This window comes from Labrus bergylta, chromosome 24 (genome assembly GCF_963930695.1).
Source record: "Labrus bergylta chromosome 24, fLabBer1.1, whole genome shotgun sequence".
NCBI classification, from domain to species: domain Eukaryota; kingdom Metazoa; phylum Chordata; class Actinopteri; order Labriformes; family Labridae; genus Labrus; species Labrus bergylta.
The window spans coordinates 5,203,147-5,226,538 of record NC_089218.1 but is presented as its reverse complement, the minus strand read 5'-3'; the positions used below and the strand labels follow the sequence as shown (position 1 = coordinate 5,226,538).

Here is a 23,392-nt window from a genome sequence, read left to right as displayed (position 1 = left end):
GCGCGGTCTCACTGGCCATCTGTACCGTGCCCAAACACGCTAATAACCTGCAGGCCTAGATCTGCAATCCAGGCTTTAACACTGATTTATTGTGTAGTGTGCCAATTTTTTTCCTCTATACAATTATTAATCTGTAAGTGATCTAACCCTGAAATTGGATAAATAACTGAAGATGCATGCAAACTTAAATGACTCCTAAAGACTGTGTTCATACACACAGATTGGTCGGATAGATACACAGCTTTAGGGTTTGAAGATTTCACATATTTCTGATTGCTCATGTAAACATACCCATGTTGTATGCCTTTAAAAGCCACCATGTTGTTCCAATTGAGAAATATTAGATTATTCAGACATGGTGCAATATGTTTGACTGTAATTAGCCTCAAGGAAAAAAAAAACAGACTTTCCATGGACAGTGTCAGCTGATCACCAAAACAACATGTTTTGCACATCAGGGTTGAATATTAATAAATGCAATCTTTCCAGAGTAGTTGACAACGGTCATATAGATTTGCTGCAGGCTCTTGGATCATTTTTATTTCATGGCTTTCTAAACAGACACTGATGCCCTCCCTGTTCGGTGATCATTTATTCCAGGCAACCTCGCATTAAAGCTAATTGACTAACTGTGTCATTGCGATTGTTTGAGTGAGGTAAATAAGTGTCAAGGTGAAATATTTCCTGCTCATTTACTGACATCTGTTGGCCGTTTTTAGGAACTACACATGAAGTACGGTGTCCGTGGGTGACAATGTGAACTTTTTTTCAAATCGCGTTTTTTCGTGCTGCGTTTAGTGTCATTGGAAATGCTGTGGATTTCTCCCCATCTCTCTATGGATTAGTTTAGAAACTCGTGATTTATAGATACAATTATAATGTTAAAAGTTTTGTTTATACAAATTAAGGAATGAGATTAATGTGGCAAGGAATGTCTACGGCACATCTTTTTCAAGTAAATGCCAGCGTGGGTTTTCATCGAACCTGTTCAATTTTCATTTTGCAAAAAAAGAGCCATAAAGAGACATCAGTAGAAGTCGGTATAGAGATCCATCAAACCCCTTCATTCAGTTAAAGTTGTTGAAATTTCATGAATTAGTTGATTACAGTATTCTGCAAATTATGTTTAAAGCTAATCAGAAAACATTGCCAAAAAACATCCAAAACAGATTTGGAAAAAAAGGGAAAGCCGTTATAATTCAAAAGGAACAGAGATCTTTAATAAACCGAGATTCAGAACCAAATTGAGTGAACGCTGTTTTACTGTGAAAGGAAATCGGTTTATGGAACAATCTGAACAGAGAAACTAAAGAATCAAAATCAAACATGACATTTAAAAGAGAAATGAAAGCCAGTTTAGGATAGGATAATACTTTATTGATCCCCAGAGGGGAAATTTGGGCGTTACAGCAGCACAGACAAGAAAGCTCAAAAATACACATTAAACAGAATAGATAAGATAAATAAAAAATATATATATACAGTACAAAATGAATGATGAAGTTAACTGGGGGGAATTGAGAATTGAGACAGTATTTGCAGAGAATGACAAGATGAAGTGACAAGTGATTAAAGTGACTTGGAATGATAAATAGCAGCAAGTAATGTAAACAGCAGTGAAGAGAGGCAGTGTTGTACCACAGTAATGCAGAGTGCAGTTATATAATATATGTAGTATAATATAATATAATTTAGTGCAATATGAACAATATAGTGCAATATAATGAAATGTTATATAATATAGACTAGTATAATAATATAATAAAAATATATAGAATGTACAGTATATATGTAAAGATATATATTGATGCTAAATAATAATAAGTTATTTAGTTGTTGAAGAGTTGTTTGTTGAATAAATATGTCAGTGAGATACTGTTTTGTACGGTGCATAATGAATTGGTAAGGAGGACGGAGGCTGTGTTTGCCTGCAGCCAATTTAATTTAATTTAAATTGTTTTTGAATGAAGTGTTCTGTTGTGTTTTAATTAATGTTTATATTATAAGATTAGTCTTCTTTCTGCTCCTTTTCATTCAATTTTTTTTTCAGATTTTATGTTTGTTTTTCTTAACTTCACTGTTTCTTTGAATGAAATATAATTGACGGAAAAAAATAAAATAATAATAAAATAAAATAAAAATTGGGATTTACGAGGACTCCGTGAAGGCAGCACGACGCTGCGTCGCGACCATCCCTGCACACAGGCGCGTTTCCCCCCCTCTTCGTGGAAAAGTGTTTGGCACGGGAAGGGTTAAGGGGTTTTCTAGGGTCCAGATCGATGCCCCCTCTCTCCCCCCCTCCCCCACACGTCGCCATGAACAAATGAATTCGCGGGGAATTAAATACCAGTTTCACAAAGGAGAAAGAGTCCTGTGCTTTGAACCCGACCCCACCAAGGCTAAAGTGTTGTACGACGCGAAGGTAACACCTCCTGCACGTTTCCCGCTTTGCGGCACATTGCACTTTGCCACAAAACGCAACACTTTCCACGGGAGAATCAAGCGTTTTGTGTTGTTTTCGACAGCTCGGCTTGTTAGCACGTTAGCTCTGCTAGCTGTCACGGGTTTGTTTACATCTGTACATCCTGGGCCTTTAGCCGTCAAAAGCAAAGAGGAGGTTTTTTTTTTTTGTTTGTTTGTTTCAATTAGTCTTTTTCTTTTGCTTCAAAATGTCGTGCTGTAAACGTGTCACATAAATCTTACTTTGAATAATTTCGCAGCTTAATAAAAAAAAAAGGCTGGCTAACGTTAGCTCAGTGGTGTAGCTGGTCTATTTGATGCTAAGAGCTAGAGGCTAGCAGTGACGTCATGTTTAAGCGGACTGTATGGAAGTGACGTCATGTTGAAGCTGAACACGAGATGCTGTTCAACACATGTTTGCATGACAGCTCAGGGGTTCCCAAACTTTTCAGCCTGGGAGGGGGAGGAGGGTGGGGCAGAGACTGGGGGGCAGAGACTGGGGCAGAGGCTGGGAGGCAGAGACTGGGGGGCAGAAACTGGGGCAGAGGCTGGGGGGCAGAGACTGGCAGAGACTGGGGGGCAGAGACTGGGGCAGAGACTGTGGGGCAGAGACTGGGGGGCAGAGACTGGGGGGCAGAGACTGGCAGAGACTGGGGGGCAGAGGCTGGGGGGCAGAGACTGGCAGAGACTGGGGGGCAGAGACTGGGGGGCAGAGACTGGGGCAGAGACTGGGGGGCAGAGACTGGGGCAGAGACTGGGGGGCAGAGACTGGGGGGCAGAGACTGGGGCAGAGACTGGGGCAGAGACTGGGGGGCAGAGACTGGGGGGCAGAGACTGGGGGGCAGAGACTGGGGCAGAGACTGGGGGGCAGAGACTGGGGGGGCAGAGACTGGGGGGCAGAGACTGGGGGGCAGAGACTGGGGGGGCAGAGACTGGGGGGACCCCTAAGTGTCCTTGGAGGTGGTTAAGGCCTAGGAGTGTTCCTCTTTATGTTTCTAGAGCAGAGAGAAGTGACATCATTTACGGCCGCATTCACCTGTTTTTTTTTTTTTTTTCATTTTTTTGTTTAGCTTTATTCAAGAAGAGTAACGCGCATATACAGTCAGGTAAACAAAAAAACAATATCACAATGTAAATCAAGTGAAAGGCAGATTAAATAACTAACTAACATACAGTACATAAAGGAAAGAACAAATGAAAGACAGTGATATGCAGAATATAAAGTAAAATAAACCAATAAAGTCGCTTTTAAATAGTGAAATCATTATTTAAATAGAGGGGGAAAGCTTTTATAATAATGCAGATATTTGTTATATTTTCTGTTGTTAATTAAAAGTAGTGATTTCAGTCAGGACTTTAACTCTAGATTAGACTCTAGGCGCAGGCGATGTGACGATTTACGTTTAATTTCGCACAGCATTGTGGGTGGTAAAAACGCAATTCATTTCCTGAAAGGACGCATTCCGATCCAAACTGCATGAAACCCCGGAAGTTAGTATGCATACTGAAATGTTCAGCATACTGAAACTCCATACTGAAAAGTACGAACTGCCTACTGAACTGTGGCTATTCGGAAAGGGCCCGAGATTTTAAAAGGTGACGGCAGCAGCGTGATTGGTTGAGAGCAATTATGGCAAGAATCTGGTTGGTTGATTACTTGGAAGAGTAAACGCCCGTAAACAGCCAGATCACCAGAGCGCGGGAGGCCTCGTCCTTAAACAGCGTTTGATTATATTTTTTATTTTTTGCGTCCACACTTTTAGGTCCTTGATGTCTTGATTGGCTCCGACGAACATGGAAGAAGAGTCCCAAAGTACCAGATTCATTTCAACGGTTGGAACCGGAGGTACGTGACAGTAAACGATCGTTGAAGTTAAACCACGCGTGTCGATCGTACTCACTGTGCGGTCAAATCACGTTCACCCACTTTGTGTGACGGTGCAGCTCTGAACAATGTGTGTGTGGATTCTTATTTCTGAAATATTTGTGTGTGCTTTTTTTTTTCTTCCTTCGGGTAGCTGGGATCGTTGGGCTGCAGAAGATCATGTCCTAAGGGACACCGAGGAAAATCGTAGATTGCAACATAGGTTGGCTCGCAAAGCTCTAGGTCGCATGTAAGTCCATGTTATGTTGCTTCATTCAATCGAGGAAAGCCGTTTCCCCGTACCTGTGTGTGGTTCAGTTTCTCCAATGTGTGCACGGCTGCAGCTAGGAGGGGGGCTCTGGAAAATCAGGAGCCCCGTTACCATGGATACTACCTGTTCATGTGCAAGCCATTCGCATCACAGTCAAAGCCATGGGACTGTGCAGCTCCATACACTCCAAACATTCTTCTCAGCATGTTTGTTCTCGCATCAAAATGACTTGTCCCGGATTCCTTCATATGCACAAACAAGAGCAGATCCGACCCCGAGCATTATGAGTGTAAGCCTCGGTTTTGCCGCCTGTTTCAAATTTTCAGGAAGCAGTCACTGAGGTGGAGTTTGTCTTGTTTTGCGTCCCCCGACTGTAGGAAGAAAAAAGGATGGGCCAAACGGCGGCGACGTCAGTCTGGTACTAAATCTGCTCTGAAGACTCTCCCGAAAGAGGACGACAGTGATGACGCATGTGAGAAGCCTTCCTCTCTGCCTGACTTGACCTTCCCGCCCTGTTTTTCCGTATTAACACACCCCTCTCTCTCTCTCTCTCTCTCTCTTTTTTTTTTTAAATCTGCAGGTTTGATTTCGTCTTCTGACAGCAGCGACGGGGACGATTCCGACCCTGACTCTTCAAACAGCGGGGAAAGCACCTTCTCTGAGGACATCAACAAAATGGTAGGAGGCGGATTGCGTCGGTTTTTGATCGCCCCGGGCTCCCGTAGTTCACGCCCTCGCCTCTCGTTCACTCACGCGCGCACACTCCAAAGACACGGCCACAACGCCGATGATCACACACGTGTGTTTGTTGAATTCGTCTTTTCAGAGGGTCGAGCCGGACGTCAACATCAAACGGGAAAGCGAGGAGAAGGTCGTCCACGTGGACATCAACATCCCGGACGTCCTGAAGAAGAAGCTGGAGGACGACTGCTTTTACATCAACAAGAGGAAGAAGGTAAATGCAGCAGATATGAAGGTGTGTTTCATTTCTTTATTTTCAACATGTATGCTGAATGGGGCTGCTGCTGTGCTTCTTCAAGTTAGCGTTGTTAGCGACCGTAGCATTTGCACGACTGAAGCGTTGGCCGTGTTTTTTTTTCTCCCCTCCCCGTCCCAGCTGGTGATGGTTCCCTGTCAGACGAACGTGGTGCACATCCTGGAATCCTACGTCAAGCACTTCGCCATCAACAAGGCGTTCATGGCCAACGAGAGGTACCGGCGGCAGCAGAACGCCACGCAGAGCAGCAGCCCGCAGCCGATCCCTCCCGAGAAGAGGTCAGCCGGCACGCTGGCGTTTCCTTTTTTTTTTTGCGCACGTTCGATGATCGCGCAGAAAAAGACATGACTTTTTTTTGTCCTTTTACAGCGAGGAGTTGTGTAAAGAGATGGTCGACGGCCTGAGGATCACGTTCGACTTCACGTTACCCATGATCCTCCTCTACCCGTGTGAACAAGCTCAGTTCAAGAAGGTCAGCTCCTCCAGGCTCTTCCTGGCCGTCCATGAAAGCTCGCCTTGCTCCAGCAGGTATGTGTCTTCTCGTCCTCGCTCGTCTGCGTGCTGTAGCGTCGAGCTTCAAGCCGCCCTGTCTTCTTCTCTTTCTTTGTCTTGAAGTGCTCAGAGAGAGCGCAGCCCGAGCCCGCTGGGACACAACCCCCCCACCCCGCAGTCCACAGACAGCCAGCCGGCTCTGAGCGACATATCCGCCACAACCCCGACGGCGCCGGCTCCCACCCCGAAGCGCCGGCGCCACCCCGACATGGACTGCATCTCCTACCAGTCGCAGTCACTGCGGCGCTCCACCAGGAACACGTCGGGAGGGGACCGGCCCGCCGAGGGAAGCAGCGGAGGTCGTGATAACTTCCTTTTCCGTACTGATCAAAACGATGCAATGTAGAATGTTTTGTGGCGCTTCTAAACACAACACGTGTGTCGTCCCAGGTGGAGGCAGCGCCACGGCTTCCCCGCAGCTCAAACGCCGGCTGGTCGACACGTCGTCGCAGCCCAAGTTCTTCCTCAACCTCGACAGAAGTAAGTCGCACTCAATCTGGACTTGGCTTGTAGTTCCCACTTTTCCCCACTAGATGGAGTTATCTCACTTCTCTGATTCCCTCTAAAGCCCAAGAGATCAACTCTCTCTCTTTCTCCCTCTCTCTTTCTCTCTCTCTCTCTCCCCCTCTCTCTCTCCCCCTCCTCTCTCCCTCTCTCTTTCTCCCCCTCTCTCTCCCTCCTCTTTCTCTCCCTCCCTCTCTTTCTCCCCCTCTCTCTCTCCTCTCCCTCCTCTTTCTCGCTCCTCTCCCTCCTCTTTCTCTCCCTCCCTCTCTTTCTCCCCCTCTCTCTCTCCTCTCCCTCCTCTTTCTCTCTCCCTCCTCTCTCTCTCCCTCCCTCTCTTTCTCCCTCTCTCTTTCTCTCTCTCTCTCCCTCCTCTCTCTCCTCTCCCTCCTCTTTCTCTCTCCCTCCTCTCTCTCTCCCTCCCTCTCTTTCTCCCTCTCTCTCTCTCTCCCCCTCTCTCTGTCCCTCCTCTCTCTCTCCCTCCCTCTCTTTCTCCCTCTCTCTTTCTCTCTTTCGCTCTCTCTTTCTCTCTCTCTCCCCCTTATCTCTCTCTCTCCCTCCTTCTCTTTCTCCCTCTCTCTTTCTCTCTCCTCTCCCTCTCTTTCTCTCTCTCTCCTCCCTCTCTCCTCTCTCTCTCTCTCTCTCCCCTCCTCCTCTCTCTCCCTCCTCTTTCTCTCTCTCTCTCTCTCTTTCTCTCTCTCTCTCTACCTTTATTTACCCAGAAACCCCGGTGCACAGCGGCTCCTCTTCCCCGTTGCCCTCGACACCGAGTAAAGAGCGCAGCGGGCCTTTCTACGGCCTGGAGAGCCGCAGGAACAACGAGCTGAACGAGGTGATGGAATTCATTTGCCCTACTCCCCGACTTTCACAAAAATGGATTTCAAGTCACCTCTGATATCCAAAGATTCACATTTTACATGCAGTAGAAACAAAACGTTCACCACATGTGTGTTTAAAAACGTTCCTCTCGACCAGGTCCTAAGTTGGAAGCTGACTCCAGATAACTACCCGCTGCACGACCAGCCTCCTCCACCCTCCTACCTGTACGGAGCGCAGCACCTCCTGCGGCTTTTTGGTGAGCGCCCGATCCATTCCCTCGCCCCTGGTTTCCTCACTGCACCAAAAGAAACCCCCCCCGCCGTGCTCAGCATCCTTTTTTTTTCATTTTCCAGTCAAGCTCCCGGAGATCCTGGGGAAGATGCAGATCCCCGAGAGGAATCTCCGAGCCCTGGTGAAGCATCTGGAGCTCTTTCTCAGGTAACTCATCGTCAAGAAATGTCGTTTTTTTTTTTTTTTTTATCACCTTAATTCAGAAGACATCTCGGAGGTTTTTAATCTGCGGTTCACCGAGGCTTGCAGTTCCTTCTCAGAGACATTCAGGCATAATAAAGAAATGTAACAACTCCTGGAAAAAAAAGTGGATTGTGTGCTCTCAGGTGAACAGATATCATTTCCTTGGAGGGTAAAAAGACGAGGTGCCGCATTCAATTACCGATGCGTTTGGAAAGGAAGCACTTCAGCCTCCCGGATTGCACCCTGCTAATAACCTGCGCGGTTCATTAACCAAGGTGTGACCTAGCTAAGTGTCGGAGCTTAATAGTAGGCTGAGAGAAGTTCTCATTTCCCGAAGAGAGAGGAGCAGGAGGTGCAGCCTGACTCACATTCATGCACTACACTGGTGTAGTGCGGCGTTTGGTAGCCGGCTTAACTGTATCAAGCGAGGGATTAAAGGTTACAGGACAACAGTAGCTATGATCAAATAAATAATGAAAGTAGTCATTGTCAGGAATTTATCAATAAAACAAAATAAAAAGGCAGGGGGGGAAAGTAAGTACATGTGAGGGGTAGGGTGGGGGGTTTGGAGGATAGGGAGGAGATGGAGTGAGAAAGAGCATGTGTTAGCGGGGAGGGAGATGAGTGGGCGTTACACAAGCGCCGCGGGTCTAATCTTTAAATCCTCCCGAGCGATCTTCAGTTCAGCCGGTTCCCAAACCTGGGGGGATTTAGGTCTCTCTCGTTCTCTTAATCAAAGCAACGCAGTACCGCCAGCTGCCAGCAGGCAGTGCTGCGGAGCAAACAGGCTGGACTATCAGAGACGGGGAAATCTAAAGGAGGCCAGAGTTGCCTCTTTTTTTTTTTCCTCCCCTCCATAAAAACGACTGCTGGTGCTGACTAACTGTGTTGTGAAACTATGCAACGCTCCATTTGACTAGAAAGCTCTGCAGATATCTGTCCTGTATACTCTGTCTTCTTTTCATATTCATCATCACCCTCATAGAACGTCTTTGTACACTAAGATGACCTTGTTTATAAGATGGCTCTGTATGTAGAGCTCTGACTTTTCAGCTAAATTTGCAGTTTTTCTTCATACATCGGTTTCTCATACGTCGAAATACGGGTAGAAAATTCTTCCTACTCCATATTCCATACCCCCTACACCCTACTCCCTACATCTGACTCCCTACACACTAACCCCTACTCCCTACATCCTATTCCATACCTTCTTTTCCCTACCCCCTACTCCCTACCTCCGACTCCCTGCACCCTAACCCCTACAACCTACCCCCTACTCCATACCCCCTACCCCCTACTCCCTACACCCTATTCCATACCTTCTTCTTCCTACCCCCTTCTCCCTATACCCTACTTCATACCCCCTACTCCCTACATCCTAACCCCTACTCCCTACACCCTACTCCCTACCTCCGACTCCCTGCACCCTAACCCCTACTCCCTACACCCTATTCCATACCTTCTTCTCCCTATACCCTACTCCCTACCCCCTACTCCTCAATACCCCTTACACCCTATTCCATACCTTCTTCTTCCTACCCCCTACTCCTTATACCCTACTCCCTACCCCCTACTCCTCAATACCCCTTACACCCTACTCCCTTCCTCCAACTCCCTACACCCTATTCCATACCTTCTTCTCCCTACCCCCTTCTCCCTATAAACTACTCCCTACCCCCTACTCCTCAATACCCCTTACACCCTATTCCATACCTTCTTCTTCCTACCCCCTACTCCTTATACCCTACTTTATACCCCTCCTCCCTACACACTAACCCCTACTCCCTACCTTCTACCCCCTACACTATACACCCTAACCCCTTACTCCCCCCATATTCATCACCCTCCTAGGATGTCTTTGTTTACAAGATGGCTCTGTAGATCTCGTTCTTTTTCAGCGGAATTTGTAGTTTGTCCTCATACATCGGTATGTCGTACGTTGTCGTCATTAGCTGTGGAAAAACGGGTAGAACATTTTACCGTATTTCCAATAGACTGCAAATCATCAGTGCATCTGTTTTCATAGAACATCATTCTGCAAGATGATGCAGGTCACTGCATGACTGAGTGGCGTCCTTTTTTGCAGCTCAGATGAGCGTAAGAACAGTATTGATGTTCAGTATTAGTCACTTTTTCTTCTTCTGGTGAATTAATTCATGTTTTCAAAGTGTCCGAGGCTCTCGCAGGACACTGGATACAAACCGGAGCGGCGTCGCCTTCAGGACATCCTTCATGCCTCCCCCCTCTGAAACCAGCCCCTCGTGGCAGATTGTGCCCGAGTGGAGGGGGAAAAAAAAAAGAACTGATTGATGTCGCAGAGAGTGAAGTGCAATGCATTCTGGGATTTGGCCACAGCTGATCTCTCACTCTCCCTTTCTCGGCGATGCATGATTATGATTAAGTGCGGGGTGTGTGCACATGTGTACACATACGTTATGTCGATGTGCAGTGTGTGTTTGTGTGTAAAGCGGCTCGCCTTGCGTTATTCTTACTGCAGCGAAGATCAGCACGAGGAGCCGCGGATGAAAATGTGCAATCGATGAACATACACTGAAAGGTTTTTTTTTTAATTGTGAAGAATAAGCCGCGAACAAACTTCCTTTCTGCTTCCCCTCGATCCGTTCACCGTCTATCCGACACCCTCGTCTTCCCTGTTATCGTTGCCATGACGTCGTCTTGTTTGTCGGCCGTTGTCAAAGCGGTTGTCAGTTCTCCTCTGATGAGGATAATTTGTTTGCATTGAGATTAGGAAGGCCGGTGGAGCTAAGATGAGATGGCAAGATTTAGAGGATTTGGCCGAGTAGCGGATACTAAGAAGATTCCGGATTAGTTTTCCCCGCTACTGATTAGATGAGAGGGAGGGGGGGGCGGCGGCGGGGGGGGGGGGGATTTTTCACTCTTTCGCTCTCTGACTGCTGCTCGGTCATTCTCATGGTCTGTGTCTTTCTCAGGGGCGATTGGTGCCCTGTTGATGGTGGTATAGGGATAGATAGAGGGGGGGGTTTGTCACTGTCATGGATACCCCCCCCCCCCCTTCTTGTAAGCCCATTGTGCTTTCTCACACCACTTGAATTCAATTATTACCACTGAACATTGTTCAAAATTTCTTACCACATTTCCCCCTCTCCTTTCCCCCCGCCCCCTCTCCTCTCTCTTAGGTTTCTGGCAGAGTTCCATGAGGATTTTTTCCCTGAGTCTGCATATGTGTCGGCATCAGAGGCCCACTACAACATGAAACAACCCAGGCCCATTTATTGAAGGGAGGTGTCGGGCCTTTGTGTTTTCCTCTCTGAACATTTTTTTTTTTTGTAGCCTGTCTAGACTTACCTGGTTCGTCCTCACGTACAGAGGAACAATAGCAGAACACTCGGAAGGACCAGCTGCGTTGTCGTCCTGGACAGACTTTTCCCCCTCTCCATATGTTTAGCTGCTGTTGCCTTATGGACCCTGTTGCTTCTAACATGCTACTAACCCTCAGCCATGCTCTTTGAGTGAGACTGCTTTGCATGTAGACGGCTATTTCTTCTTCTTTTTGTATATACCCGTGTATATATACACCACCACCGTTGATTCCCCTTCTCCCTTACTTAGCCTGGAGTTTTTAAAGCCAAGTTAAGTTTTTTTTTTTTCTTGTGCGTTGACTTTGTCGCCCTCTAGAGTCAGGTTTGGGAAATGGTGGTCCGTTAGACAAAGGCGCACTGATTCATGTTCTGTTCTGCGCTCTGCCTGTCCAATCAATGTTTATGCTTTGTTGACTGTTTGTAAGCTACGCCCCTTTCGATATGATTCATCTCGGAATTTAAAAGGTCTTGCTCCTCCTGTCCCGGAGTTCCTTTGCTGCTTTTGACTCTGGATTTTTCACGACTCAGTCTCTATGTCTTTCTTCTTTTTATGTCCTCATGTGAATGTCTGACGAATGTCTTTTTCTGCTCTTCTTCTCTCACTCTGTAAACCTTCATAACTAAATCACCGTTGCAAAAAAACAAAAGGGTATTTGCTATTTATGACAAACATTTGGGGAACCGTTTGGACTTGCACAGAGCAGGATCACCTCTCTCCTTTTGGTTTTCGGTGAGGAGGCGACACCTGGAAACGACTTGAAAAATAAAATAAAGACTTAAATGTGAAGAATGTTTTTGCTTTTATCTGTATGACATGTATTTGTCACATATCCACAATATCAATGACATTAATAAGCTAAACATAGGCAAGTGGAAAAGGGATTATTTGAGACCAGTTCAATTCTTTAAGCAAAAGGAAAATGAGGCAATCATCTGAATGTGTCAAAAACAAACTGTTTCAAAGCGTCTAAGGCTTATCTAATCTTATCTTTGCAAAAAAAAAAATAATGTTCAGAACTAAAGCAGCCATGAGTGGACAAGTTTCAATACATTTTATTTAGTCGGTTTTCCCGTGATAACAAGAGTCCCAAAAGCAAAAACAAACGCAGAAAGAGGCTAAACTTACCTCTGTAGTGTGAGGGTCAGGCCGATCACAGTGACCAGCCCTTTGTTTCCAAGATTACAAGAAAATGGTTGCGCTATCATGAAACAATGAGATAAATTAATATCGACCAATCAGTCGTTATCGAGATATGATAACCTAAAATGACTCGTTATCACGGGAAAATTGGTAAAGTGTTGATACAAAATAAAACTCTTTGATCTTTATGTTGTTAATTGAAAACAATTTCATGAGCATGTTCAATTATTTAAATCTGTTCTAAAAACTTAGCTAATTCCAACTACAAGTACTGATTAAACAAACAAATGTCTCTCCAACAAATACTGTAAATATAGTGTAATTTACAGTAAATTGCTGTATATGTTTCTGGTATGTTGTACACAGGTCGGATTGTTGTAGCCTGTGATAAGTTCTGCAGTGTTTTTGGTCTGATGTCTGTTTTCTTTTTGGTTTTTTTTCCAAGTTCAAATAAAGTCTTTCTTTCCTCTATGTCTTCACACATACTCAACGTTTCCCGATTCTGTTCTTCTACACGGTGTGTCTGGTGTTTCCAAAGCCTTGTACTCGGACCCCTGCACATTTCCCCTCCCTTTGCACTTAACACTGTAAGATGAATCAGCATGCAAATGGGCTTGAGTTATTGAACTCACCTCGCGAAGCACTCTTCTATTAAAAGTTAAATGTAGACAGGAGACTTTTATCAGCTACCTTCACCTTCTGTGCCCCCCCCCCCCCCCCCCCCCCCCCCACTACACCTGATTAAAACTTAAAACTGCTGTCACAGGAAACTGACATTTTGAATCTGCTGTCCTTGTCTACGTGGTGCTTCTGTTTTTATTTGAGCTTATTTAAAGCACTTTAAATCAAATTGAGTGATTCCTTTTGAACTTGGGACCCATTCTGCTTTTATTCAGGCTATTATTTTTAGATCTGCCCTTGATTAAATGTTGAGCTTTTTAGTGGTTCTTCAGGGGAGTTAGATATCTTAATCATAATCAGGAACTGGTTGTCCTGAGACACCGCCATGTTCAGGGACTTTGAGAAACTCCCAGGACAAAGTGAAAGTGCAAACCATTGACTCGTACGATCATGGTGGAATGTGGACTATTGTAACACTTCATTGGTAACTCTTTAGCGGAGGTCGCCCTGGGGTTTGTCCTATAACTTAATAGCCTCATCATGCAGCTGATGGCGAGTGATGTGGCAATCAAAAGTCTCAGCTGTCAGACACCTAAATACCTTTTTTTACCCTTGTGTGGCCAAGTAGCAACCTTTATCTTAAGACTTGGTCTTTGGGAAAACTTGCTCACTTATTGGCCATTTTTGATCTTTAACCAATAAGTTGCACATTTTACAAAAAAACAAATGTCAGCTTTGTTTGAATGATTTTCCGCCAAAGTTAAGTTCTTCAGCTTAGTTTAGCTTAGCATGAAGACGGAAGGAAGTTAAATTGGCTTTCTAGAACTAGGACAACTACTCTATACATTAGTGGTACGAATACTAGTATGTATGTCCCTGGCATATGTGGGGCATTCTCTGACAGAATTAGCTGATGTTTTGCTGTCATGAAATCCTAAAGGTTCGCTGAAGTTAGACAAACCGAAACACCTTCAAAGCTTTCGATTCTTCAATTTGTATTCTTCCTGTGTCAAAATCAGGCGATCATTGTGGATTTCTCCAAAACTGCAATGGAAACGGTTGCTGGATGTGCTAGATCAAGAGTTTTTACTTGCTGGATTTCTGATTTGTTGGCCAACCCTGATGCAGTCTCTTCTTCCACGCGTGTGGTCTTAATCTTAACTGTCTACAGAACTACTCCCTTAATGTATTCCCAATGGACTTATAGGAGACTGGCTTACCTTACCTCTACTGTGTGAGGGTCCTAATAGGTTTTTAGTGGTGAGCCCTAATTGTATTTGGACTGGGTGAGACTTCTTGTAATGAGCCGGTTATCGCTGCAACCTAAGACGGCACTTTCTTGCCTGCTGCTATCATGTAGCCACAGAAGCCACCAGTTCCAGCCTCATATCGATTTCCCTCCCCACACCGTGTCTATCGTCTTACCACATGATTCAATTGTTGTGTTGGGGAAATGGGATGTAATGGGCTGTGCGCTATCACCTCATAAGTGCTGCTGGGTTAGGGTCACCTGATTCCACCTCTCCTTTTTGTTGTTCCTCCTCCTCCCCTTTCATCTCCAGCGGCTAGGTCATATCTTTCCTCCCCGCTTTTTTCGGTCCCTGCGGCTTCTTCTCTAGTCGCTGAGAGGTTTCCTCTTCCTGCCCTCAAATCCATATCAGCATCCCTTGTGTCTAGAGTTTCCTCTGATTGGTCCTTTGTCTTCCCGTTATCCTCAGTCTCTCATCAGTACTTTATTGAGACCAAAGAGAAGAGCGTGAGAAGCTTTTGGAAAGTAAGAGTGCGCTTTACTTTTTTCTCTTTTGCTGCATCAAGACATCCTTCAATGTATACATCGTCTCCATCCAAGTCTCATCCCCTTTTTCTCTTCATTAGTCATCTTCAGGCTGCATTTTTCTACCCCCAATCATCCCGCCGTCTCCATTTTCCGTCTTGCGCCATGCACAGAGGAGATAGATTGCTTGATGAGAAGGAAGACAGCAGCCCATCTGCTTCCTCGGACTCTTCCTGGACCTCATTCGACCTCAGCACTGACCTCACATCAGTCAGCTCCGACCAAATCTTGACTCCTCTGACTGCTCCCATCGGCTGGAAACCGTTCGAGTGCCAGCACCCGAAGACGTCTCATTCAATCAGGGTCTCCTCTGAAGTGCGTGTCAGGGGGTTTGCATGGAGGGAGACATCATTTCTCGGGGATGACGAGTGAGTACATGATTGTAATAAGTAGAGCGTTCATCAGGGACATGGCGAAAATGAGTGACAGAAACACTTTCGTCTGCAATCTGCTGGTGAGAAATAGGAATAGGGTCACACTTAAGGAAACTTGATTAACAGTGCTCAATTTTAAGCTAACATCTTAGCTTATTTACATAATGCCAAATCATAAGAAATATTATCTCAAGATATTTCACAAAAACAGCAAATCTAGTCCACACTCAAACTCGTCTAGACTATTGGTTCTCAACTGGACCAGCCTAAGGACCCAACACCAACTCCTTTGTGAAAAAAATATTTTCATAAAATTGCGCAATTTGAACCTCAGACGGTACAAAATGTGACAGAGCAAAGACAACAAACCGAAGAAACATGTTTAAAAGTGCTTCATATCCTTTGTAATATACTTTTTTTTCTCCCTGGCACATCTCGACAACCCACTTTCAGGTCCTGACCCACCAGTTGAGAAACACTGGTCTAAGACCACCCACGTTAATCCTGTTATTTAAATCAGTTACTTAGTAATTAGCAAAATAGCGGCATCCAAATGCTCCAAGTTTTGGTCGTTAATGAGCGTGTGGTCAACTTCAAAACTTCGGCCAAGTCATACAAAGATATTCTGAATAATAATCTTGGAATTCTATCTTTGTGTTAAAGTAGCAGCTCTCTTTCGCCAGCAGAGGGCGCCATATGGATTACAACAAGCATTATCACCACAGGTCAGATTTGAACCCGGGACGGCCACTTGGAGGACAACAGCCTTTTACACGATTTGTGCAGACTAACCACTACCCCACAGGCGCCCCCAGAAACAGTTAAAAGCGTGGTTGAAAACGTTTGTTTGTCCTCAGATCTGTCCTCGCCTTCTTCTCATTGTGCCGACCGCTGACTCGGCAATATGCAGCGAAACGGTTAATGTTCTTGTGCTGTATTTAAAGTCTAAAAAGGTTACAGCGGTCAGCGCGCTTAAATCCCATTGGCTGGTGTGTTTAGGGAAGCTTAGCCATGACTGGACCATCTGGGATAAGATCGAGAAACCTCACATGAGATTAATAATTTTGATAGTATAATTAGCAATACTTATATTTCTTACAGTTACTGTATTTGCGTTTGCCGTGAGGATTTTTCTACGAACCAAACCTAAAACTTTCATCCCCAGATGTGGAGAGAACCATAGAGGCTTTTTTTTGGGGGGGGGGGGGGGGGCTGGAGAGGATCATACCGCAGAGGGAGAGCTACAGATATAAAGGGGAAAAGCAGATAAAGAGATTGACCGACTTTCTGCTTACTGCTGAGTCACCTGATCCCATCACTACTCTTTATTTTTTTGGGACCCATGCAGCTCTCTCCAGCTCTCATCGTTTCTTGTCCAGTTTCCTCTGCGGGTTTCTCAGCTGCCTTGCAACATTTCCTTCTTTTTTTTTTTTTCCATCTGTCTACCAACATAAAATTTATTTTGCTGCCGTTGTGGCAATTGTTTTTATCAGTCTGCCCCTCTGCTGGTGGCAACCTAAGGAATGTAGCCGGCATAGACGCAACATCATGGCCAACTGAGTCATGAGGTAGGACTCAACATTTCAATGTAATCTGTAAGAGAGTGTCGAGCGCATGGACCCGTTGTCTGTATTGGATTAGTTTATAAATGCATTGTAGATTGTTTTTGAATTGTCATTTCTAATTGTGTTTTTTTTCCAAGTATTTGAAGTATTTTGTGCCGAACTTCATACAGATCCTCTTCTTGAAAGTTTGATCAGCTCTTATGTTTTAATATTCTAAATCAATACATAGTTCGATATTTTTGAGAGCACAAGTGTATGTTTTCTCGGAGTTAGATTAGAGTAGGCAATTAGCTTAGCTTAGCATTAGTGATGGTCATAGTTAAATAGTCATTAATGTAAACATTTTTATCTCTTATTAATTTGGACCCAATGAAATTTATGAAAGACAATCAAGCTCGCGGTTTCCCCAGCCTTCAGTACGTTTGCTATGCTTTGCTAAGCTAATCCTTTCTAATGCTGTACAAACCATTTACTGTATAAAACATGGATGTTGTCTCACTCGTGTCACTCATTGGTTTCTGGAGAGGAGTTATGAAGCCAAAAGGGTGGCGGTCGCCATATTGGACATCGGACTATCAATCATTGATCAGGCCATTTACATAATCCAACATTGAAACCAGACATCTGTCCATTCATTCTTTAACCTCTTTAAGGCCTGTCATGATTCCAACTTTTTTTTTTTTTAGCCTTATGTAGTATCTTGCCTATTCATTGTTGTCCAATTTTTTATGCTTGAAGTCGACTTCAGTTCAGTTTCGCCTACTTACAGCACAGCACAGATAATCAAACGTAAAGTGTGTTTCCATGTCCCGGTGCACTTAGTGCCTCATTTCCTCAAAGCAGAGGCTGTAAATGGTTCGGGTCCTTTCTGAAGATTTTCTGGAGAAAGTTGCTTCATTTTCTCCAGGCGAGCACAGTGTGAGACGGGGAGACATTTTCACAGTTGGGTTGAGGCGCTCTGATCAGAGCCTTCCCACTTATCTCTCGGCTGTAACGGCATTTTCCTCTTCCGTCAAGCTCTGTGGTTTTGACATCGAGTTTGAGAGGATTTGAAGTCGGGCTTAGGTGTGAGGCTTCACGGTGCAGCCTGAAGGATGGGCGCTGCCTAAACCAACATTTAGTATCCTCTGCTTTATCCCAGTGTATGATGGATACATACTTAATTGAGATGCAGAGTCATTTGTCATTAGTTGCATCAATATGTTGCGGATTATTTCATGTTTAATGAGATATAAGCATCTTCCCAGTAGGTGATTATCTCCCCTATATCATCGTCCTGTCTCTATGGCAACAGTATGTTGACAATGACCGAAACTGCTGTTACTTTTTACTGCATGTTTTTTTATTTTAGGTAGAGGATGTGGGTACAAGACACGATCCATAGGCGGCAAAACTACGGGGAATATCATAGATTCTGAAGAAGAGCGCCATGCTCTTCCTTTTAATCCTTCCGACGAAAATATTTAAAATCCACTTAACACTTCCCTCCTAGTGTGATGCAACAGGCAGACGAATTTAGCGACTAGTCGGTGAACACCAGTGAGGCGTTTAGCAGCCACATATTTCCCTCAGGAAATAAATCGAGGCTGCAAAGAGAGCCAAGCTCAGACGAGATTCATGAGAGCAACATGGCTGCATGTGATGTGGCAGACACATTGGATCACATTGGGCCTTGAACCGTGGTGGGTGAATGCAGATCAACTGTGATCCGTTTTACCAATATTGTCCACCTTGGGTGTTTAAAACCAACTTCAGACTGGAAGTAGTTCGGTGACATCCAATGGAAAATGGGCAGGAATAAATGAGGGGAAATGGAAATTCATTTGTGTTAGGAATACTCGATCACACGGCCAACATTCGCACACTGATTTGACATCCTGTTGGATTCTTGAGCTGTATGTGTGTGGAATTCCAACTATTGACTTCCAGCCATTTTTTGCTAAGACATTCTGCCAAGCTCCTCCAAAGATGGTCCTTTGTCTTTTGACTGAATTGTGACCTTTACGCAGTAATTAGACCCGGAGAAACGCTGTTCTCTCCTCAGGCAAATGAGCAACTGTTTTGGCAGAAACAACCCAAACTATGTAAAAGGGAAGCACAGATTTTCTGCACTGTTGAGCAGGTGGCAGGGTCAGTAACTGGATCAAGTTTATAGTAGAGAGTGTAATTAAAGGGAGGATGAATCTCTTTTTTTCTTTTTAATGAAACAGAAAGGACCTTTGGCGCTGGGGGAGGGACTCGTCTGTGTCATCTCTAATTGAGAGTCTTTTAGCCGTGAATGATACCGATTGTGAGAATTGATGGCAGGTTATTGCTTCAACTCTGCGTCTGGATGACATTGTCTTTTATCACCGCGTCCCCTCACCATAAATTTAAAATCCATCTTCTGTTTTGTTCATTCGGTCTTCTCCCCCTCTCCCTTCAAATCTCTTCGCTCCTTCGTCCTGTGACTTTGCCCTCCTTTTTCCTCGCCTGCATCCCCTGCTTTCCCATGACAAGCCAATATGACAATATTACATAACATAGAGTTCATGCTAGTAAAAGGATGAAACAAAATTGCCTTTACTTAGGAGACTCTTTTGCTTGCTTTTCCCAGTAAACAAACTTGGTTACATAAATTCGACAAAGCCCTCCAGATGGACACGGTCATTAGGCCAGAAGTCTATTCCAACATGACACGCACATGAAACACACATACACACCTGTATGTGTTGGTTTTGGGGGTATTTAGAAGGTTGTTGTCCCACATTTGTTTTACACATTCATATTGACATTTATTTGCTTTAAAGAGGACATATTAAACTCCTCCCCCCGAGTTTTCCTGGGTTCCTGGTTGTGGGGGCAAAACAGTCCAATAGTGGTGGCTTGGCGTCAGGCGGTGGTTGTCAGGGCGACACACTCCAATGGTGGTGGCTTGGCGTCAGGCGGTGGTTGTCGGGGCGACACACTCCAATGGTGGTGGCTTGGCGTCAGGCGGTGGCTGTCGAGGCGACACAGTCCAATGGCGGTGGCTTGGCGTCAGGCGGTGGTTGTCGAGGCGACAAAGTCCAATGGTGGTGGCTTGGCGTGAGGCGGTGGTTGTCGGGGCGACACAGTCCAATGGTGGTGGCTTGGCTTCAGGTGGTGATTGTCGGGGCAACAAAGTCCAATGGCGGTGGCTTGGTGTCAGGCGGTGGTTGATCCAGTAGAAGTCTCCATATCTACAGTGGAAAGTAAAACCTGATATTTCCTATTGATGCACCAGACTGTACCAGCAGATTTCCCGGCCTTACCTTTTTTTTTTTTTAATCATGCTACATATAAATTTAGACTCACAGGGGTCATTGGCATGTACTAACATGCTCACCTCCCTGCGGTCATGGCTATAGATAGCTCCTTGGCGGAGGACCAGCACCAGGTGGCACCTCTGAGGTAGAAAATGGAGCTGGCCTCTGAATTAGAATTTCCACTGACTATCATAATATCCACAGATTGCACAAAGCTATTATTGAGTATATCATATAAAAGAATGGCATTGTCCTGCCAAAACTGTCAGCATGATTTCATTTGACCGTGATTTACATCTGTATAACGTTTTGTTTGGAACATCTATTAGCATTCTGTTAAACAGAGTAACTGATAAAGCAATCTGAAGCTTAATTCAGCCGTCAGAAGAACAATATACTCCGCACAGAGGACACGAGTCCGTCCGCTCATAAATCTGAAGGATAATCAGATAGGCAGCACTTTTCACCAGCCAGCTCGATGTTATAAAGTTGAGTGTTCGAGATTGTAGGTGCTGTATATCACTTGAGTGCTCGCTCTCAGATGTTTTATTGAATTAGGGGCAACAAGACCTCTAAACGGCTTAACGGTGATTTCTGGCATCTCTGAACGTCTCGCCCTCGACAAAAAAAAAAAAAACCCCGGCCAAAAGTCGTCTCCTCTCGTCAACTGACATAACTCAAAACTGCCCGAACTCGCTATTGATCCCCGCAGAAGAAGGCACACACCGCTTCGCATCGCTTCAGAAACAGATTTTATAGCACGCTTACGCAGCATTGTTTGAAATTAATATCGTATTCCCGCAGCCATGCAACACTTTACACGGGACACATCACAGCTCTGAAGTATTGCTTATTTGCCTCAATTGGCAGGCTTTCTGGGAAGTCATTTTTTCTTTGTGCATATGTGGAACTTATTTCTACATCTTTTGTAACTTTTGAGCTAGCCGATCCCTATATGTTCAGGCCTGCTTTCCTTAATTATAATAGATCTGAGATTTGTGTGACACTTGGTAAAATAGACCTCGTTTTGGTCAGACATTTTGCATGTGTTGTTTAAGAGCTTGGCCCACATTGATTAGAAATTTTAATTTACAGCATTTAACCGTTTTTTTAAACTACCTTTTTTCATTTCTCCGTTACACCATGTTGACACTGACCTAGACCTTTGTGTTGGCAAATAGTTCACCAAAAATGTGATTGAATAGTTGATTGAGCAAATAGGATCGCGGCTACATCCCTGTTTTCTCTTTTTTCCAGCCCCATGAGTCGGTTCAAGCTTTGCCCTTGAATTCTTATTTGTCCACATGTAAATGCAGAGGGAGTAAAGATTATGAGCGCCCCTCCCTCCCCCCCCCCCCTCGCTCTGCCTCTGTTAGACAGCCAGCGACAAACAAACCCCACACAGCACAGACGATAATTTGAACATGTGTTGGAGCGTTTTCATTGAGCTTTTGTTCACGTCTCTCTTCAACGACCAAAAAGGGAGGGACCATGCGACGATTTCTTTCCTGATTTAAACAATCTGGTTTTTATTGTCGTCTCTCCTGAGTCAGCAAGGACGACGCTGCATTATGTTGTGTCCTTCATGTATTGTGTGTACATTATTGTTGTGTTAATCTCGCTGCCGGTTGTATGCCCGCAGGGAGCCGCTGACCTCTGAGTGTTCCGCCTGGAGAGAACCGCTACACAATTTGAGAAATGTCTACTTCATGTCACACACACACATCCAACTTGCTGACATCTTTGTGTCTCTTGCTGCTGGCACACATCTGTCCATGCATTGATCTGCACCCGCTCAGAGTGTGGAGTGGAAATGTGTGTGTGAGCGCACTGGACACACAGTATCTCACACATGTTGTGAATGTCTCTGATGATTCCGTGCAGGACAGGGGGGGGGGGGAGGTTTTCCCAACATTGTGCCCCTTGCAATCTCACAACAGCATGACACAGTGCATGCATATGTGAGTGAGTGTGTGTGTGACAGCGTCCGTGCATTCATGTGTGTCTGTGTGTGTGAGTGAATGGAGTTTATCCCTGCTGGCCCAGATGCCCCGGCTAAATCCATCACCACTGGTGCTTCACAGCGGTGCTAAGCTGGAACATTTGGCACCAAGCTAAGAATGAAAAAAAAAATATAGGGAAAAAAAAAACAGGGAACACACTCAGACATACACATATGCACACACACAGAGAAAATTGAGTTCAGGGATTTTTTTTTTTTTTTTTTTTTTTTTTTTTTTCAAGAGAGTCAGAGGTGGATTTTTTTTTTATTAGTGGAGGAGTGTGACTGAGGGAGCGGGACAGGAGCTCTTTCTCCGACGCTCTGAGCCTTTCGGTGGTGGTGGGGCCGGGGCGTCCATCCCTCTCTCTCTCTCTCTCTCTCTCTCTCCACCCGTTCGTTCCTTCATCTGTCCGGTCCGGCTGACGGGATGGAGCCGTGCGACGACGATGATGAACTCGGGATGTTAACCGCTTTCCAGTAAGTTCCTGCCTCCCTTGACGCTTCTTATCTTTCACACAGAATGCTTGTTATCACCGTGTTGGAGTAATTAGAGAAAGTCAAATTTCTTTCAGTTTTTGAGACATTTTCAGCCACTTACATCGCTCTCAGTTCGTCCCAATCACAGAGTCAACGCTTCTTTCCTGGTAGTCTTGTTGATTAAACTCCTTGGAGTGTTTACATGTTTGTTGATTCCGGTTGTTGGAGTCTGTTTTTGTCCTCATCCTTGGGGTCATATATTCCAGATGAATACTTGAGGCCCACTTCTTCTATGTATCTATTTACGCCTTCCAATAGTGCTATATTCTGAAACATGGTTCATATGTGGAACATGTGTATTTTATCTGTCATGTGACCCAAAATCTACATTGCGTTGTGTAGATGTCACTTTCAACTACGTATTTATTGTAGATCTTGACCGATTTATCGACCAGCCGATAATATCGCCCGTTATTAGCGTATCAGGTGACTATCAGTATCGGCTAATTTCAACCCCAGATATGCGCCAATATTTTTAGATTTATTCACCAGTCAAACATCATTTCATTTTGGTTTCATTGTATTACACTGGCAGTTCTCTTTCACCAGCAGAGGGCGCTATACAGATTACAACAAGCATGATCACTCTCCAGAGTGTCGAGCGGTGATTAACATACATGCGCAGTTACTCTCCAGTTGAGTGACCATCTTGTCTTCATTATATTTAAGTGTTTGCTAACTGCCTTTGAGGGAGCAACACAATAAATGTGTATTTACTTCTATGTCTGAAGATTTCATAGATTTCAAAAAGATATCGGCCGATATATTGGTAT

The 23,392-nt window shown here is 44.8% G+C and overlaps 2 protein-coding genes across 3 annotated transcripts in view; both read left to right on the top strand.

Moving 5' to 3' along the window:
• Nucleotides 1–2,145: 2,145 nt before the first annotated feature.
• LOC109995107 (MSL complex subunit 3) lies at nucleotides 2,146–12,905 on the top strand. 2 transcript variants are annotated; one of them, XM_065951751.1, is made up of 14 exons: nucleotides 2,146–2,422; nucleotides 4,224–4,306; nucleotides 4,479–4,574; nucleotides 4,973–5,067; nucleotides 5,176–5,273; nucleotides 5,422–5,571; nucleotides 5,713–5,870; nucleotides 5,962–6,120; nucleotides 6,208–6,443; nucleotides 6,535–6,624; nucleotides 7,368–7,477; nucleotides 7,621–7,720; nucleotides 7,818–7,902; nucleotides 11,097–12,905. In XM_065951751.1, exons 1-14 carry the CDS (start codon nucleotides 2,324–2,326, stop codon nucleotides 11,194–11,196), a joined length of 1,659 nt encoding a protein of 552 aa, XP_065807823.1. In that variant the 5' UTR covers nucleotides 2,146–2,323; the 3' UTR covers nucleotides 11,197–12,905. The 2 variants fall into 2 exon arrangements, with proteins under 2 accessions (XP_065807823.1, XP_065807822.1); XM_065951750.1 differs by having other exon boundaries at nucleotides 2,179–2,422; nucleotides 5,422–5,550.
• A 9,474-nt stretch (nucleotides 12,906–22,379) lies between these two features.
• Nucleotides 22,380–23,392, top strand: part of LOC109995101 (FERM and PDZ domain-containing protein 4-like) — a 55,462-nt gene continuing 54,449 nt past the window's right edge. Inside the window, exon 1 of the mRNA XM_065951995.1 lies at nucleotides 22,380–22,559. Coding sequence (XP_065808067.1) covers nucleotides 22,510–22,559 — 50 coding nt within the window. The 5' untranslated portion in view covers nucleotides 22,380–22,509. The remainder of the gene's footprint in view (nucleotides 22,560–23,392) is intronic.

What these genes read in the sequence shown, in the direction of transcription:
- LOC109995107 (XM_065951751.1), top strand. Translation starts at nt 2,324, where the DNA reads ATGAATTCGCGGGGAATTAAATACCAGTTTCACAAAGGAGAAAGAGTC. An exon ending in GGAACAACGAGCTGAACGAG is followed by an intron (nt 7,478 to 7,620) that starts GTGATGGAATTC and finishes CCTCTCGACCAG; the next exon opens with GTCCTAAGTTGGAAGCTGAC. An exon ending in GCACCTCCTGCGGCTTTTTG is followed by an intron (nt 7,721 to 7,817) that starts GTGAGCGCCCGA and finishes TTCATTTTCCAG; the next exon opens with TCAAGCTCCCGGAGATCCTG.